Below are 18,391 nucleotides of genomic sequence, written 5' to 3' on the forward strand. Positions count from 1 at the left end.
TATTTTATTGAAGAATTCAACCTAATTATTCAATTCAACCTAGCCATATAAGAATATTAATATAAATAAAAATATAAATCTGAGTACCCTTTTTAAAATTATTTTGTCACGACATGTTTCGGCGTGAGAATAATGCCATTATCAAGTGATAAAAAAATGATAATATTGATAATGGCATTATAAAGCCGAAACATGTCGTGCCAAATAATTTTAAAAAGGGTACGCAGATTTATATTTTTATTTTTATTCAAAAGTAGTCCTAAATAAAAAAGACAAGAATATTAACTCTTTATACAGAGTGATTCATAATTATGGTAAAATAATTTAATAATTTAATGAAGCGTTTATGGATATATGTTTATAAGAACTTTTTTTCTTATTTTTACCTCTACTATCACGTATTAAATTATTTTACCATAATTATGAATCACCCTGTATAAGTTATAATATTCAACTTGAGAGTTGACATGAATCAATTTTGTCCTAATGCTCTTTCATTTCAATAATATACTGTACTAGCCGTGAGGCTCGCTTCGCTCGCCATATCCGTGTAGCCAGGGGGCTTCGCCCCCTGGACCCCCGACTGTATCGTCCGAGAATGAGATCATCAGGCTTGCTTCGCTCGCATGCATTTTTCATTTGAGCATTTTTATCATATGTTAGGACGATCCAGTCAGGGGTCCAGACTAAACGTCTGGCTAAACGGATATGGCGAGCAAAGCGAGCCAGACGGCTAGTAATATAATATTCCCAGGAATAGCTCTGATTGAAGTAGCAGTGCCCAATCAATTTTTCCGCGATAAATGCATTTCAAACTTCAAATTGGTGCCAACCTAACAAAGTCAACTCAACTTAATGCCAACCTGACAAAATTATTAATTTAGTTACCAGTTAACAACTGTTTCGAAGAGGTACTCTCTTTAGATTATAGTTCTATATTAACATATGGTATGGACATTTTTAAATTATAATTAAGAGAATATGAAGAATATACATGCTAAAAGACGAACTTTAAGCCCTTAAAAACCACCCTTAGAATTAAAATATTGCCAAAAGATTTCTTAGTGCGCCTCTAAAGGGCCAACTGAACATACCTACCAAATTTGAACGTTTTTGGTCCGGTAGATTTTTAGTTCTGCGAGTGAGTGAGTGCCATTTCGCTTTGAAACTAATGTAAATAGTTACTTATTAAGTGTGATGCGACTGAAATACACATAATATAACTTGGTAAATCTGAAAATCTTTTTCAAATATGAATAAACTAGGATATTTTTTAATTAAAGAAACTTCATATCAGTCTTTTGCAATTGTAATATAATTATCTTTTGTTGTAGGAATAGTTGATTAATATTGAAACACCTCCAAAATCTTTATCTAGACTAATAGCATTAATGTTATTTCAAAATAATCTTTGTTTAATCATTAAATTTTCTTTGAATGAAATACTTGATTAGAGCAGATAACTGTATCCTTCTAACTGTAGCCGTTGTCGAATAGATGATGCTTCAAACTAGAATGATGATTTAGAAATCAGCTTCACCAAAACAGGAAAAACCAGTATACGCTGATCTTATCTTTATCACCTTGTAGTGCAGTGCTAAACTTCAAAATATTTATTAGAAATGCGATAAAATCTATTTTTATTCAACAGTTTTGAATTTTACTAATTTTTATCACTTCTCTAACATTTTCAAGTATATTTACGGGCCTCTTATCAGTTTATTATTGACTTTGTATTGGGTATGTTGTTCTATGGTTTAATTAAATTCATTTACTTATATTCGAACCAATTCTATTTTGTAGCTCTTGAAAATTAAAATTTATTTTTGGCCAGTACCTCTATTGTAATATTTCTTGACTTTTAATCCTCATCTTCCAAGATCGCATGTGTCCTATTTGGATTTAGAATAATAGGAGCATATATTTTTTCATATTTACTACTCTTGAAACTTCCATCAATCTCAATTTTATTTGTTTTTGTTTTTTTGAATTCGTAATGAAATAATAATATCCCCATTGTCTTTTTTTCTTTAGGGCTACTTTTAATATAAATAAAAATATAAATCTCAGTACCCTTTTAAATTATTTTGTCACAACATGTTTCGGACAGTAATGCCATTTTTAAGTTTTGAAAAAGACATTATGAAAATAATAATTATAATAAATTTTATTGCCAAAATTAATACATGTTAACATTTAATAATAGATAAAGTATAAAATAATTATTTTAATTCCTTAGATACAATTCGATAATGGAAATCAAATTTAAAACAAAACAATTTAAAATACACTATTGGCATCACCCAGCAAAGGAAAAATCCTGTGGCATTAATGAAAAATGGCAGTAATGCTCGAAACATGTTGTGACAAAATAATTTAAAAGGGTACTTAGATTTATATTTTTATTTATAATAATATTCCATTGTATGCTTCAATTCTTGATTAACTTCTGATTAAATTATATAATATTCAAATTGCTTTTGAAAATTAAAATCTCTTGACTAGAAAGAAGATATCCCGAAGTCCGATTGTATCAGGTTTCAGGTTTCTTCCAGATAACTTCCTAATCTTTCCATCATGAAATATTTGAAATTGCACCTTAGAAAGTATAATGGTTCATATGATTAGTTTAGTAAAGTTTTGTCTTTTGAAATTTGAAATAACTTGAACCACGTTAAAGATAACCCAGGTCCCGTTTCATCAATTTTCTGTGACTCACTAATTTTTTCATCACCTTTCAATTCTGTTACACTGTGGATGAAAGTTGAAAAAGCTCCACTCCTCTCTCCAAGTATTACAGAGTCATAAGTATTCATCCGATTCATCGATTCCAAATAGACCCGAATACATGTTCCTTGAAATTAAATCTCATAATGTTAAAATGCTGATTGGAGTATGTTATCGACCACCTCATATAGGATTCTTGAGTGACTTTGGAGATACCCTGTTGCGTCTCATGCTGCCGTACAGCCATATAGCTGTAATGGGAGACTTTAACACTGACTTACTAGGACGTGACACCTATGACAAGACTCAACTCACGACTATGTTTTATACTGGTGGCATGACCCTGCTCCCCCTCCAGGCGACTCATCATACCGCTACGTCTGATACGCTCTTGGACCTGATTGCTGTTTGTGATGAGCGGTCGGCTGTTGGCCATGGGCAGATCCCTTTCCCTGCACTGTCTGCTCATGATATGGTTTACCTTGTATATGGCTTAAAAAGTCCCAAACAGAAGCCAAAAATCATCGAATACAGAGATTACAAAAACATCAACTAATGATGTTAATTACATGGTGAATGAGTTGCATAATGGTGTATCCTATTTATTCAATAAGTATATTCCACTTGTGCAGCGCAGAGTGACAAGGGATCCTGCTCCATGGATTTCAAGAGAAATACGTCGGATGATGGCCGAGCGCGATCGGTGTAGTAGAGTTGCACGACGCACAAAGAGCTCTGTGGATTTCAATAGCTACAAGCGAATGAGAAATTTGTGCAAGCAGACCATCAGAAACGCCAAATCCAGATATTTCCAAAATCTGATCTCCTCTGCTGGTTCATCTGCTTGTAAGTGGCGTAGACTGAGGTCTGTTGGAGTTGGTGGAGAGGGGAGCGGGCCTGTTGTGTCTCACTCACTGGACGATCTCAACAACTTTTTTACTGACATACCTGTTGGCTTGGATCGTGCCCATGACTACATCAACTCTTTGCCAGCTCAAGTAACTGGAGAGCCATTCTACTTTTCATGTGTCTCAGCAAGTGACGTTTTGGCCGCTATACTGAAAATAAAGAGCAATGCTATTGGGGCTGATGATCTACCATTGAAATTCATAAAAATTATGCTTCCCCTGATACTTCCCTTCATCACCCACATCATAAATACATCTCTCATGACTTCCGTTTTTCCTGAAAATTGGAAGTCATCTATAGTCATACCCTTAAACAAAACTCCCAACCCGTCCTCCCTTTCAGACTACAGACCCATCAGCTTACTATCTGTGCTCTCCAAAGTACTAGAGGTGATTGTCCACAAACAGATGAGTGAATTTATTTGCAGTAGGGGGCTTATTAGCGACTTCCAGTCAGGATTCAGGTCTGGTCACAGCACCAATTCTGCTCTTCTCAAGGTGGCTGATGACGTTCGCAGAGCAATGGATGGCAGGGAGCTCACACTCATTGTCCTTGTTGATTTCAGCAAGGCCTTTGACTGTGTGTTCCATCCCATCCTATTGTACAGACTGGAGGGTATGGGTTTCTCTCGTTCGACGGTGGCATGGGTGCGGTCCTACTTGCAGAATAGACGTCAGTGTGTGAGACTTGGGGGTTCCTCTTCGCGCTGGCGACCAGTGGGACGAGGTGTCCCTCAGGGTTCAATCTTGGGTCCTCTGCTATTCAGTGCATACATTGACAACTTGACTCATGTACTAAATACTACAGAGCATCACTTGTATGCTGACGACTTGCAGCTGTATAAGCATTTCAAGCTTGGTGATGCGGCGACAGCTGTGAGTGACATGAACCATGACCTTGCCCGTGTGATCACCTGGACGGAGAATAATGGTTTAAAAATTAATGAGAGCAAATCGCAGGTCATGGTTGTAGGTCACTCAAGACTCTTGACTAGACTAAGCCTTAATGACTTACCCCGCATAAGAATAAACAATGTTCAACTTGACTACAGCACCAGGGTGAAGAATCTTGGTTTGACTTTTACAAATACTCTCGACTGGACAGACCATGTAAACTCGACCAGTAACAAAGTTGTAGCTGGGATTAACTCTTTGAAAAGGATTGGACACCTTTTACCTTTTCCTACTAAAATCATGTTAGTTAAAACATTGATATTCCCCTTTTTTTTCTACTGTGACTTAGTGACTATGGACATGACTGTTCAACTTACTCAGAGATTGCAGCGCGCTCAGAATTACTGTGTGCGCTTCATCTTTGGTTTACGACGTGACGAACATATTACTCAATACTTTGGACAGCTCAAACTTTTAAGACTGCACGAATACAGGAGTCTCCATGCACTCATGTTCCTCTTCAAACTCTTGAAATCTCGGTCTCCCAATTACTTGGCAGCAGGGTTTCGCTTCATGGGTGATGTTGGCAGGGGTGGGACGCGTCATGGAGCTTGCTCATTGTCCGTTCCAATTCACAGAACTGAGCTATATAATAAGTCATTCCATGTTAGTGCGATTAGATTATGGAATTCACTGCCAGCTCATATTAGGCTGCTTGACAGTCAACGCCGGTTCAGTGCGGCTGTCGTGGCGTGGATCAGGGAGGGAGGGCTTAACTAGGCGGTTTTACTCTATGTTCTTTAGAGGTGTGAGTGTAAGTGTGATTGTGTGGGTGTGTGTGTGTGTGTGTGTGTGAATGTTTTGTGTGAGTGAGATTATTTTCTATTAAGATTTCTTGCTTTTAGTTTTCTCTTTTTTTCCTCTTGATTTATTCAATTTGTAGCAAATTGATTTAGTAGTTTAAGTAATTTAAGTAATTTTAATTTTAATAAGTAATTAAGTAATTTAAGTTTCCTTATAATTTTTAATTATCATTTAATTTCAAATTGTAATGTATATTGTTATTTCTATGTTACTTATCATCGTGGGTTAAATGGAAGAGGGGGCTTCTATTGCCTCAATTTCGCCCACATCACTTTTATTGTAAAGTGTAAATAAAAGTCTTCTTCTTCTATCAAGTTGAAATTTTGTTGGCCTTTGCATCGTAATAGTCGACGCTACAACTTGACACAGTTTGAAGCTTCTTGGCTTGTCTGCTTAATAATGTAACACTCTTAATAGATCTGCATGTTTGTGTTGCTGGTGGGAGCTGGGAGGGGGCCATCAATTATTACTCGTGCAGTTATTTCTGGAGTTTTCGTTCAGATTAACCTGGTCATATCGTCGTCTGCTACACTGAGATTAATTCCAAACTGTCAGCGTTACTAGAATAGGGAGGATTGATGTTTTTTTATTAATGTAATTTGGTAATTTCCTCTAAAAAGATTTTTAAAATTAGTAGCCTAATGACATGACATGTATTAATCATCCCATTCATGTTCCTACAGTGAAAATGTCTAAAAGTACTTCTTTACATTCCAATATTCGGAAATATGACTTCCATTCGGCGTTCACAACCTGTTATGGAAACTTTAGAATGACAGTGTAGAAAATCTTTGGGAATGGTAGTGATCTAGATTTTTATGTTTTCCTTTAAGGTGCATTTTCGTTTATGCGTAAATTTCCGCAGTCGACGACGACAAGCATTGTTGACATTCTTATTGTTCAAATTTCAAGTGTGCTAAAACAGCTGATCAAATAACTTTTCATTATTATTTGTGTTTATTATTCAAGAATCAAACATTTCTAATAATATCAACATATTGCCATTTAAATGTATAATAAAGTATTAACTCAACTCCCCCATTAAAACATAATTGAACATAATCTTTTAGGTTAATTAGATAGACCGTTTGAAATCTAACCAATGTGAGATCCTCACCCTGTCGTGGTCGACAACGGCATTTACTCACAAACGAAAACCCAGCTTTTGATCAAATATTCTCGTAGGACTCGTACGCAGTAAAGATGTCCCTACATGGATATGTAGATGACGTCGAGAGTGATAATGCTTTCAAAATGCTCTCAACGTTATTTTTCGTTCCACACCAGTCCAACTATCCATGATTGGCAGTGCGTTCACTTCGATTGTGCAAAATTTCCAACAACTACCGACTCTGCACTGTTGCAAACTGTAATATTCAAAATATACCAATTTCCCTACGCCTCCTGTGCTTGTTTTCAGTTTTTAGAATTTCATTAATGTGTCCTTGTTGTATGGCCAATAGTGTCTACTGTTTGACTAATTATTATTTATAATAACTAGTAGTTCTGTGAACAGTAGACCTCACGCAATGTTCTCATCCACAAGTACCTGATTGGAACTATAGACCTTATGGGAATACTGCAATAGACTGGCTTCTCCACACATCTGTGTAATCACTTGTCAGCTGATTTATGATGAATAATTCTATATTCTGATTTTTACTCTAATATTAGCGTATGAAGGAGGAGGCTCCTTTTTCCTTCTATATTATTCTTGAAATGCAAAATTTCCAAAAACCTTCTATATACGTCGACGCGCAATTAAGGAAGGAACATACCTGTCAAATTTCATGAAAATCTATTACCGCGTTTCGCCGTAAATGCGCAACATATAAACATTTAAACATTTAAACATTAAGAGAAATGCCAAACCGTCGACTTGAATCTTAGACCTCACTTCGCTCGGTCAATTAGGTTTATATGGTTGATATGGTCCTTTGTGTATACTGTGACACCCGTGTGATATACTGTGTTTTAGTGGCATCCCGACACATATTCATTTATGGTGGGGGCCACATTTTCTTAGATCAGCAAATTATCAACCAATTGTATTAATATCTTGTAAATAATTGTAGCTTTTTGTAATCATGTCCATATTTTGAATAAACTCCTCTGGTCGTGTTGTACGAGAAATATTACTGTTTGACTAATCAGTGTTTGTTGTGTGATTGGTTGCAGTTGAGTCCAATGACAATCCTGTACGACACGACGCGCAAGAAAGAGGTGACGCCGGCGGGGCCCCAGTTCGCCTCGGAGCGCGAGACCTGCCTCAAGTACTTCGAGCGATGGAGCGAGCAGGACCAGATCGAGTTTGTCGAGCATCTGCTGTCGCGCATGTGTCACTACCAGCATGGCCACATCAACACCTATCTCAAGCCCATGCTGCAGCGCGACTTCATATCGCTACTGCCAAGTAATTATAATCTCCAATACGTTTTTGTAGAACCTACACATTGGTGCATTGCACCTGGCACCCAAAAATAAATTAATTCCTAATAGTCCAGTCAATATAGTCATAAAAAGGGTGTGTGCTTGCAATTTATATTGTAGTTCTGATTTTTTAATATATTATTAGGGTTCATAAGAGAAGTCCAGAACCAATTTCAGAAATAGCTGAAACTGGACAATGAGCCGAAATTACGATGGTTTTGGGCCACCCTGTATCTAACACAAGGAAATTTTGCATGAAGAAATTGGTTTTGGACTTCTCTTATGTACCCAAATAATATATTGAAAAGTCAGAACTACAATATAAATTGCAAGCAGACACCCTTTTTTATGTCTATATAGACTGGACTATTAGGGATTAATTTATTTTTGGATGCCAGGTGTATCTGAGAAACATAGCTATATCGCTAATGCCAAGTAATTAGACTCTTCTAAGTTTTTTTAGTATTAGGGGTCTATTAATTGTTGAGTGCCAAGTGTATATCGTCGGAGAATGTACAGTGAATGGGATTCTGTAAATAAATAATTGTAAAATTGATCACCTGGTTTTGTAGTATTAGCGATTTATTCATTTTTGAGAGCCAGGTGTGTATCGTAGGAGAGAAAGTACAGTAAATAGGTTTCTGTAAATTTAAGGCCGGTTACAGAGCTTGACCGACCGTCAGTGCGTATGTACCATCCTGACTATACATCAGTATTTCTGACTCACAAAATGAACGCCTTTAAAGATTGTTATTGCAGCTTATTATCTTCGTAAACGAAAGATTAAAAGACGTAGATATCAAGTTCACCCGATGGTCGCCCAAAGAGCATTTCAAAGTGAATTTAGTACATTACTTTGATTGGGGTGATGATACATTTTCCAACTACCTCAGAATGTCCATCAGAAATTTTGATGAGTTATTTCGAGCTTGTATTGTCACCATTGGGAACACTTGCAGTCACTTTAAGCTACGGATCAAATAAATGTAGATAATATTAATAATATATTATTTTTTCAATAACAAATTTAGAAATGATTGAAGAAATGTATAGAAAAACTCTGAATTCAAATAATATGACACTATTAATTGAATTTACTCATTATGCTATTCAATTCAATATCAGCTGATTGTCGGACAGAGGTGTCAGCACATTTGTTATGTTGCGATCGGGCTATTATTCAGTACAGCTCTGAAAGCTTCTATTTGTTTCAATAGCGCGTCAGTCGACCGATGGAACGGAATTGACTAACTGGTGTGTGTCTACCCTAAGATTCAAGTCATTTCTAAAAGAGGGGTCCATAGAGTGCAGTATAATTATGCATCTATAGGCAGTAGCTGAGTATGGGCTTCTCTTAGGCTGGCCACTAACGGTAGAACATGAATGTCATGCACATGCACATACACATGTTCATCATATCGGAGAGGCTTCTAACATAAAATAAACAACCAATAACAATAAATAAACCACTGGAAAATTACAAGTTATAATGATCAATTAAATCAATTAGAAAACCCAATCTAGAAAAAAATGTAATCTCAAATAGAGCAGCAAAGGAAATAAGCAACAAAAAAATTCGAGAAACAAAAACCTAACCTCGAAAAATTTTGCTCGAATCGTTTTGCTGTGATCACACAACAGTGTATGAAAACTGTGTATGATGCATGTTCTACCGTTAGTGGTCAGCCTTACTGCACTCCCATATACTGTAGTGACTCTGATACTGTTTATGACTTGCATTTACTGCTCTCACATAAAGTGCAGCAGTATATGGACTCATTGCACTCAGTATATTCGGCACATTGAACGAAAGTTGAATAAAGAATAATTAAGAAAAGAATGAATAATTAAGTTGTCTGTTGCTTCAAACGGCTGCCCAGCATTCTATCAATGTGAGAACAATCGCCTAATAACTATTATAACGCCATTCATATTTAGTACCCGTCAGGATACTCTATAGATATCCATAGGAAAGCTCTCTCTCTTAATAAGTAGTGTTTAACGAACATAAATAAGACCCTGCAAATAGTTTTAACTGCTGATCAATAATGTTTTTGTAATATATTCATTTGAAGTATCATTTTTTGGCTAATAGTGTTGATCGGCTTAACACCAAGTTTTGACAAAACGTTGTGGTATTGTTGTAAACGTGTTTAAAGCTCTTCAAACTAAATTATTTGAATTATTAATGTTATACGATTTGTATTAGATGCTTGTTACTACGTAGATCTCAATTTAGAAATAAATGGGAAAAAAGAATTGGGTAAGCCTTATTATTGGCTATTCACCTGTCGAAGTTATTGAAAGAAACTGGAAATCATGGAGTAATATTATCAGTATTGCGTTAAAACAAACGTAATTACTAGTTGTAAAAGGCGTGCAGTAACTATTTCGAGAAGTTAAATTATCTCCTCTAATTCACTGAATTCAGTGCTATGTGCATCCAATACTGTAATTTGTTCTTAGAAAATCTCAAATTTACCTCTCTTATTAGATATTTCCTCGTAAAACTGATAATTTTCTCGTTGTTTAATCCGTGTTACTAGTTTCTTGGGTTATTTAGAATGGCTTTATAAGGCAATTGACGGTCAAACAATGCTATCAACTTGTTGGGAAAGAGAAGTGGTTTGAAATACAAGTAATCAATTTTTCACCTCAAGGTTTATTTGATTTGCAGTGTGATAGTGTTTTGAACCATTCTAGATCAAGTTTGTAGTGTTAAGAATCAATCATTATACTACTCGAAGAAAATTATTGAAGATGAATGGAATTCTCTGGAAACTGGGAAATTTTGGGGATAGTACAGTGGATGATGCCATTAAAATGAACATACAAATTAGTTTATCTCGCCCCATTAGCAGAACAATAGGCAGAAGTCTTCATATCAATATAGCTTGGAAAATTTTGAATTATCCCCTTTGAAACCAGTTTAATCAGTGAACTAATGAACTGTTGATAGTTGACTCAACTCTTTCGATGTATTCAACTCTTTTTGGAACAGTTGAATTTTTTCAATTTAGAGTGAGAAAAACCGAATAAGGAAATATTATGAATTATTAACATACTAAACTTCAAGTCCTATAAACATTTTGATTCAATAATAAATTTGAATAAAACTGCCAACACCGCCGATACTAACCAACTAAATCCTACCTGTTAATGTCAACGAGATGAGGATAGCAGTGCTGAAAATGGATGTAAATCCATATAACTATTATTCAAAAACTAGATTGTAGTGTTGTCAAAAATAGTTCAAGAAAGATTTATTAACTACCAGTTCGTCATGGAAAGTGAAATAGATGAGAAATATTATGATAAATAAATTTAATAAAGTATATTATCAAAGTTTTTTATGCTTGAAATTTTGTATATACAGGATGACACAGAATAACGGGAACTTTTAAAAACGCCATAAAACATTAGTGGGGAGGGCAAAAATGATTTTATTCAAACTAATGTAAGGTTCAAGACTTGCCATTTGAGAATTATTAATAACATCTATCACTTTTCGACAATTACTTCTTTAAGATGGCTTCCTCCTGAACGAATACACTCTTGAAATCTGTGTTGACGATTCCTCATTGATTGCTGCAACATCTGCGTTTCCTGGACCCATGATCTGTCCACCTGCGATTTTCTGTTTGTGGAGCTATCTCAAATGAAACGTTTTCACAACTTGACCAATAACGGTGGTTGAATCATAATAGACTATTCAAAATGAAATTAACAACATCCCAGCTGAAATGTTGCAGCAATTGTTCAGGAATCTCAACACAGATTTCAAGAGTATATTCGTGCAGGAGGAAGCCATCTTGAAGAAGTAATTGTTAAAAAGTGATAGATGTTATTAATAATTCTCAAATGGCAAGTCTTGAACTATTAGTATGAACATTAGTTTGAATAAAATCATTTTTGCCCTTCCCACTAATGTTTTATGGCGTTTTTAAAAGTTCCCATTATTATGTGTCACCCTATATGACGTTGACCATACATTTGTTGAAGTGTCTTATATCAATAAAGAAATTTCTATTTATTTAAAGAAATGTGGAATTATTGCATAAATTGATGAAATAAAAGTAATTAGGTATTTAGATAGTAATTAGACAGTAGTATTAGTAAAGTAGAAGTTGATGCTTTCTGATTACAGTATAAAGAGTTGATCGTGTGTATTATTATGTTTTATTCCAAGTCTTCGGTTGATACATTATTCAACTATCTATTTTCTCGTTTTTTTCAGAGAAAGGACTAGACCACGTAGCGGAAAGCATCCTATCGTATCTGGATGCGGATTCGCTATGTCACGCCGAACTCGTTTGTAAGGAATGGTACAGAGTGATCTCAGAAGGAATGCTATGGAAGAAACTAATCGAAAGAAAAGTTAGGACAGACACATTATGGAGAGGCTTAGCGGAAAGGAGAGGCTGGTGAGTGATATACAGAAAATGTTTATACAAGTCTTTAAATTTGAAAATATCTCTAAAATATTAGAAGTTTTGATCATAGATTATCAGTATAAAAACTTCCGAAAAGTATGGTACGATCTTGCATAATTATTACAGATTCAGCGGAAAGAAGAGGCTGATAATTTATTTATTTATTGAGAATACATTACATGAAAAAAGTACAATTCGAAGAGGTTTACAGCTTAGCGCCAAAACAAACCTCATTTACACAAAAAGTATGACACAAATGATTTATAAATAATATCATCAAGATCTCAAAATTAAAAAGCAAAACAAAACTAGATAAAGAAAACAGAAAATAGTTGCTTAGAGAAAAAACTGTTTAGAAATAAGAACTTAATATTAAAAGTTAAGATAAACTTGATTAAGAAAACATAAAAAAGTTGTAAACTTTATTATGAAAACAGAAAAAAGTTGCTTAAAAGAAGATAAGATAGTTAGAAAAAAGTTGATTATAAATAAGAACTACATTTTAAAAATTGAAAAAAAAACTTGATGAAGAAAACGAAAAATTTCATGAAAAAAAGAACGGGGGGAAAAAATGAAAGGAAGAATATATTGGAGGTCTGCAAAATAATGTGACAGTTAAAATTGAAGAGCTTGCATAGATTTAAAACAAAATTTGCGTAAATTATCACCAAATGGGGTCAAGTATTATATTAGATATATTAGATACTGTATGTATACAGTACTCAGGTCCACATTATAATGGCAGTGTTTGATTAGCAATGGTATTGCTATCCTTGTCTATCATTCAACAAAGCATATAGCGCTATCTATTTCTCGCTTTGCTCTGTTGCCAGATCGTTTTTTTAACAACAAGAAATATAATTAATTTAATTTTTATTTTATTTTAATTAACAAAATATTTCATCTTTATTATGAAAATTCATTATGAAATCATTGAAAAATATTTTTCCTTTGTTGATAAAATAGAATTGATTATTTTAACCCTTAGACTACCAAATAGGGTCTATGAAGCTTGTCCCGTCGAATACCAAATAATTCAATTTTACAATTTTTGGGATAATATGTCCCAATACAAAAAAAAAACGATAAAATTAATAACATTTAGTAAATAGCTTTGTAATTTCAATTTCACATGTTACTATTGATATTATATGAAGTTATTCACTTACTTTCAACTCAAAATGACACTGCAAATCACATTAGAAAAGCTTCATTCAGCACAAACGAGAATGAACAGTTGATATTACATCAAGAAACCGGTATCAGTTACCCTCCATAGAAGGCATTGACAAGACAGAGGATCGGCAACGTTGTTCTCCTATCATTCTCCATTATAACGGCCATTATAACGTGGACCTCACTATAAAAAGTAATTAACGGAAAAATTTTCAATAACGGTTTTTTTTAAAGTTGTAATAATTCATTATCGATCACTTCAACATTCTGTTATACTAAAGATATAATAAATAAATAAATGAATGAAATATAAGTAGAATGAGATTTTTTCAAAAAAAGAGTACGGTACTATAATATAATATTATTTTATAAATAAAAATGAGTAGCCCTGAATACATACTTTTTAAGAAGAATGAAAAACATTTAAATTATAATTGAAAATCCTTTTTTTCATCATTAATTCGTATTATTTAAAAATATTTTTGTCCATGGAGATTAGATGTGTCTATATAAAGATTTTGTGTCGTATTTTTTCTCTATGGCTACTTTTAATATAAATAAAAATATAGATCTCAGTACCCTTTCAAAGTATTTTGTCACAACATGTTTCGGACATTAATGCCATTTTCAAGTTAGATTTTGAGAATTTAAATGTCATTTTCAAGTTACATTTTTAAAATTTAGATTTTGTGTCTTTCTTAATGATTAGGCTATAAAAGAAAAATGTGTTATTTTTGCCAGCTTGTGGATAATCCGGCTATCTGTTGTCAGTGACATTTGAAGCCAATCTTATCGTTTCTGGATCATTAAAATGATGATATTTGAAGCTAAGATAATACTATGTTTCTGGTGAATTGCACATAAATTGTAAAATTGTTGAGGTCAGACGTTATCATTAACGACTTGGAACTGGTTTTCTCTCACTGGGATTTCTTATCGAGAAAGGTCATTGATGCTTCACATTTTTCTTACTGAGAATCCAATTTTGTCATTTATTTTTTGAATAGATGCAATTCTGTAGAATTTTGCAAATACAGCAGAACACTGTTTGTGACCATTATCAAACACGTTAATTTATTGTAAAAATTGTTGAAATTCGGCATTTTAAAATTTTTCTTTTGGAAAATTACTGTTGACTAGTGGTTAAATACTACTAGAAAATCGATAGTATACAATGAAATTATGATATAATTTATGAATATTATTGTATACATTTGAGGTATTGTTGTTTGATTGTTCTTTTGTTATTTTTTCAAGTTAAACTTTATATAATAAAATTATTTTTTTCAGGATTCAATATCTATTCAAACCAAAGCCAGGCAAACAGCATCCTAACCATAAATTCTACAGAACACTATTCCCTAAAATAATCCTAGACATAGAAGTAAGTATATCACAAATTGTTCAATTCTCACTACTTTCGCTGTATCAATTCTTGAATTGTAAATTATTTCAAAGCTGCTTGAACTGTTCGTAGTAAAGATGGTCAGAAAAGACGAGTGAACGTTTTTATGTGGTCTGTTTTTTTTAGTATCCAGTGAATATTTTTCCAATGGATTGTCGAAATATTTGTGTTAGTATTGTTTTAGTTTTCAGCACTAAAACTCAATATAGTTTATTTTCAAATACCTATTTATTAATTTTCAAATCTATTATCAGTGTTGTTACTTTTTGTATAATAGTACATTGTTATTTATTCAACACAATACAGCAAATTATATAGTTGAAAATCGTCAAATAATACAAGAATAGAATATCATATCAGGTAATATTCTATTCTATTCTTGTATTATTCGACGATATTCAACTATATGATTTGCTGTATTGTGTTTCATGAATAAATATTATTATTATATAAAAACTAACAAAGCTGATGATAGATTTGAAAATTAATATATTTTCGCCACACTGCACAGAAAGCAGCTGTTTTCCAGTCCCCACGTAGATCCGAAAGACCTTGTTTGCAGACGACGTCAGAAAAGGGTTTCTTTTCCGGTCTAGGCCAGAAAGTTGTCTCTTTCCAGCCGCTTATGGCTGGAAACAACGCGCTAATTATTATTAATAAGTCATCCGCTAGATCGGGCGAGTGTCCACTTTCATAATAAGCTGAAGTCGCCATGATTTTAGTTCCAGTTTCGAATCAAACTAATTCGCTTCGCAACCAGTTTTATTCAATTATTTATTGTTGATTAGTGCATTCCGAATTTTCAAAAATGCTTGAAGATGACTGTGGTATTCCAAGTGAAATTTTAAAAGAATCTGAAATCCTGACTGCAAATCTTCTACCACTAAAATCAAGAGATAGGTACGATAGCTTAACGAGTATTCTTTATTTTGTATTCTTTATTTATTTTGTCAGCAATACCTGTGTGTGGCGAAAAATATCGTTCGCACCACGGGCAAAAATGTTTTTCCAGCTCTCAATCTTTTCTAGTCCTCGGCCTACGGCCTCGGACTTGAAAACCGATTTCGAGCTGGAAAAATCTCATTTTCTGCTCTAGGTGCGAAATATACTATACTAATTGCAATAGACTGTACAATAGAATAGTACATAGTACTGATTTGCAATACAGCAAATCATGTAGTTGAAGATCGTCAAATAATACAAGAATACAATATTACAGATAGAAATAAATTGGAAGTTGCATTTGTTCAAATGCTAAGTAATGAATAATTAATTATCCATTAATTATTATTAAACGAAAATACCAATTAAATGCTGTAAATCACCCCGAAGACTTCTGCTACTGCAAATATTGTCAACATGGTAAACAGCTAGATGGAAATTCGATGAGCGCTACTATACAAAAATTATTTGTCAGCTCGGGAATTGTAAATAGATCGAATTTCCATCTAGCTGTTCACCCTGTTGTCAATATTTGCAGTAGCAGAAGTCTTCGGGGTGATTTACAGCATTCAATTGGGATTTCCGTTTCATAATAAATATCGGGGCACCGATTCGCTTGTTATTTTTATTTATCGATAAACAGAACACAATTCTCTAAAATGATCGTGTTCATATTTCACAGCTGGCTATATGTCATCTAATGAATTTCGGGGATGCGATATTTTGATTTTTCTCATACTCACTCGCTCACTCACTTTTTTACCATCCACAGCTGTTTCAGCCAAGGATGAATTATCCGTTAAATGTCGTTCAGCGAGTTTTCCCAAAGATGAGACCAAGTGCAATCGAACTTTATATCATAAACCTACTATGTTCCAAATTTCGTGAAAATCGTTGGAGCCGTTTTCGAGATCCGTTAAACATAAATAACCAGATATAAGAATAACCAGATATATACATACAGAAATTGCACACTTAATATAATAGGATTAATACAATATTATACATGAGAGGTCATACTTGAGACATAATTCACGCTAAAAAAAACATATGAAATGAGTTGTGTAATTGTTTGGAATAAGGAAGAATGATTTATCTGCTATTTGAGATTTATAGATGAGAAATTTGTCTGTTCATTGTTAACAAGACAATCTGTATGAATAGTTTCTACTTATTGATAGTGAACATGATTTTCAATATTTTTATTTGGCAAAGAAATATTTGAAGACAATATTAATAAAAACAATATAAAACTTATATTACCCTTTTATTAAAACATTTTTAAAACTTTAAAACATTTTAACGACTAGTTTCGACCTACTTTGGCCATTACTTGGGTTGAAACTAGTCGTTGAAATGTTTTAATAAAAGTTTACTACAAGTTTTATTTAGTTTTTATTAATTTGAATAAATTAAAGTTGAGTGTTTTTTTGAAGATTTGATTTTTTCCTTTTCTTGTTGAAATCAAAAACAAACTACACATTACACGCTTTTGCCAGTCAACAGAGTGCAATATTAGCAAAATCTGATGTCTTGTTTTGTTGTGAATTTCAGAGTATAGAAAACAATTGGCGAATGGGTAGGCACAACCTGCAACGAATCAACTGCCGGTCGGAGAACTCGAAAGGAGTCTACTGCCTGCAGTACGATGACCAGAAGATCGTGTCGGGTCTACGTGATAATACTATTAAGATATGGGATAGGAATACGTTACAATGCGTCAAGGTACGTCATTATCATACTCATGTGAAGAAAATTCGTGTAAAGTTGGAGAGCTTTTTTGCAGTTCAACAACTATGTAGAACTTCTTTTTTAAAATAAGTTTACTGGCCAAAAATTTTTGAAATTTAGTATTTCAACTAATTTGATTTTGTAAAAATGTTATGCGAGTAGGATGACAGTCTTTTGTGAGCTATAGGAATAATGAGTGGTTTTATTGAAAGTTTATTTACATCAGCAAATTAACTATAGTGTGGTCCACGTTATAATGGCAGTGTTTGATCAGCAATGGTATTGCTATCCTTATCTCTCATTCAACAAAGCGTATAGCGCTATCTCTTTCTTGCTTCCAGTTCTTCTTCTTTGTTATTGAAAAATACAATTTCTGCTTAATAAAATATAATTGATTTTTCAAAAGAGAATAAACAGTTGATTACATGAATAAACGTGTATCAGCTACCGTTTATAGAAGGCATTGACAAAACCGAAGATCGGCAACCTTGCTCTCCTATTTTTCTCCACTGCCATTATAAAGGTGCGTACAGATTTACGCGCCGCAAACATGAGCAATTCACTTTTAATCAGCTGATGCCAAGCTTTTTATCTATATCTTATACCGTTTCTGTAAAAATACAGATATAGTCAGCTGATTAAAAGTGAATTGCTCATGTTCGCGGCGCGTATATCTGTACGCACCTTTACGTTATCCTCACTATAGTATTGTTTTGAACTGATCCAAATGCACATATTTTAAAAAAGAAGCTATTCAGGTATACTCGAATTCTGATTTGATTCAAATATGTCTGATCCCTTCTGTACGTATTCTGATCTTGGTTGTATTTTGGATCATTGAGTCAATGAAGCTTTTTCAAAATGCATTTATGAATTATTAT

At 33.6% G+C, this 18,391-nt stretch overlaps 1 protein-coding gene across 4 annotated transcripts in view; it reads left to right on the plus strand.

Annotated features, from left to right (window-relative positions):
* Nucleotides 1-18,391, plus strand: part of LOC111049173 (beta-TrCP) — a 103,392-nt gene that overhangs the window by 70,643 nt on the left and 14,358 nt on the right. For 3 of the 4 annotated variants that reach the window (XM_039426393.1, XM_039426392.1, XM_022335189.2), the window contains exons 2-5: nt 7,572-7,806; nt 12,061-12,247; nt 14,723-14,816; nt 17,334-17,504. In XM_039426393.1, coding sequence (XP_039282327.1) covers nt 7,572-7,806; nt 12,061-12,247; nt 14,723-14,816; nt 17,334-17,504 — 687 coding nt within the window. Of the gene's footprint in view, nt 1-7,569; nt 7,807-12,060; nt 12,248-14,722; nt 14,817-17,333; nt 17,505-18,391 lie in introns of all 4 variants that reach the window. The other variant, XM_039426394.1, reaches the window with a different exon arrangement.

Source organism: Nilaparvata lugens, chromosome 4, assembly GCF_014356525.2.
Source record: "Nilaparvata lugens isolate BPH chromosome 4, ASM1435652v1, whole genome shotgun sequence".
Taxonomy (NCBI): Eukaryota; Metazoa; Arthropoda; class Insecta; order Hemiptera; family Delphacidae; genus Nilaparvata; species Nilaparvata lugens.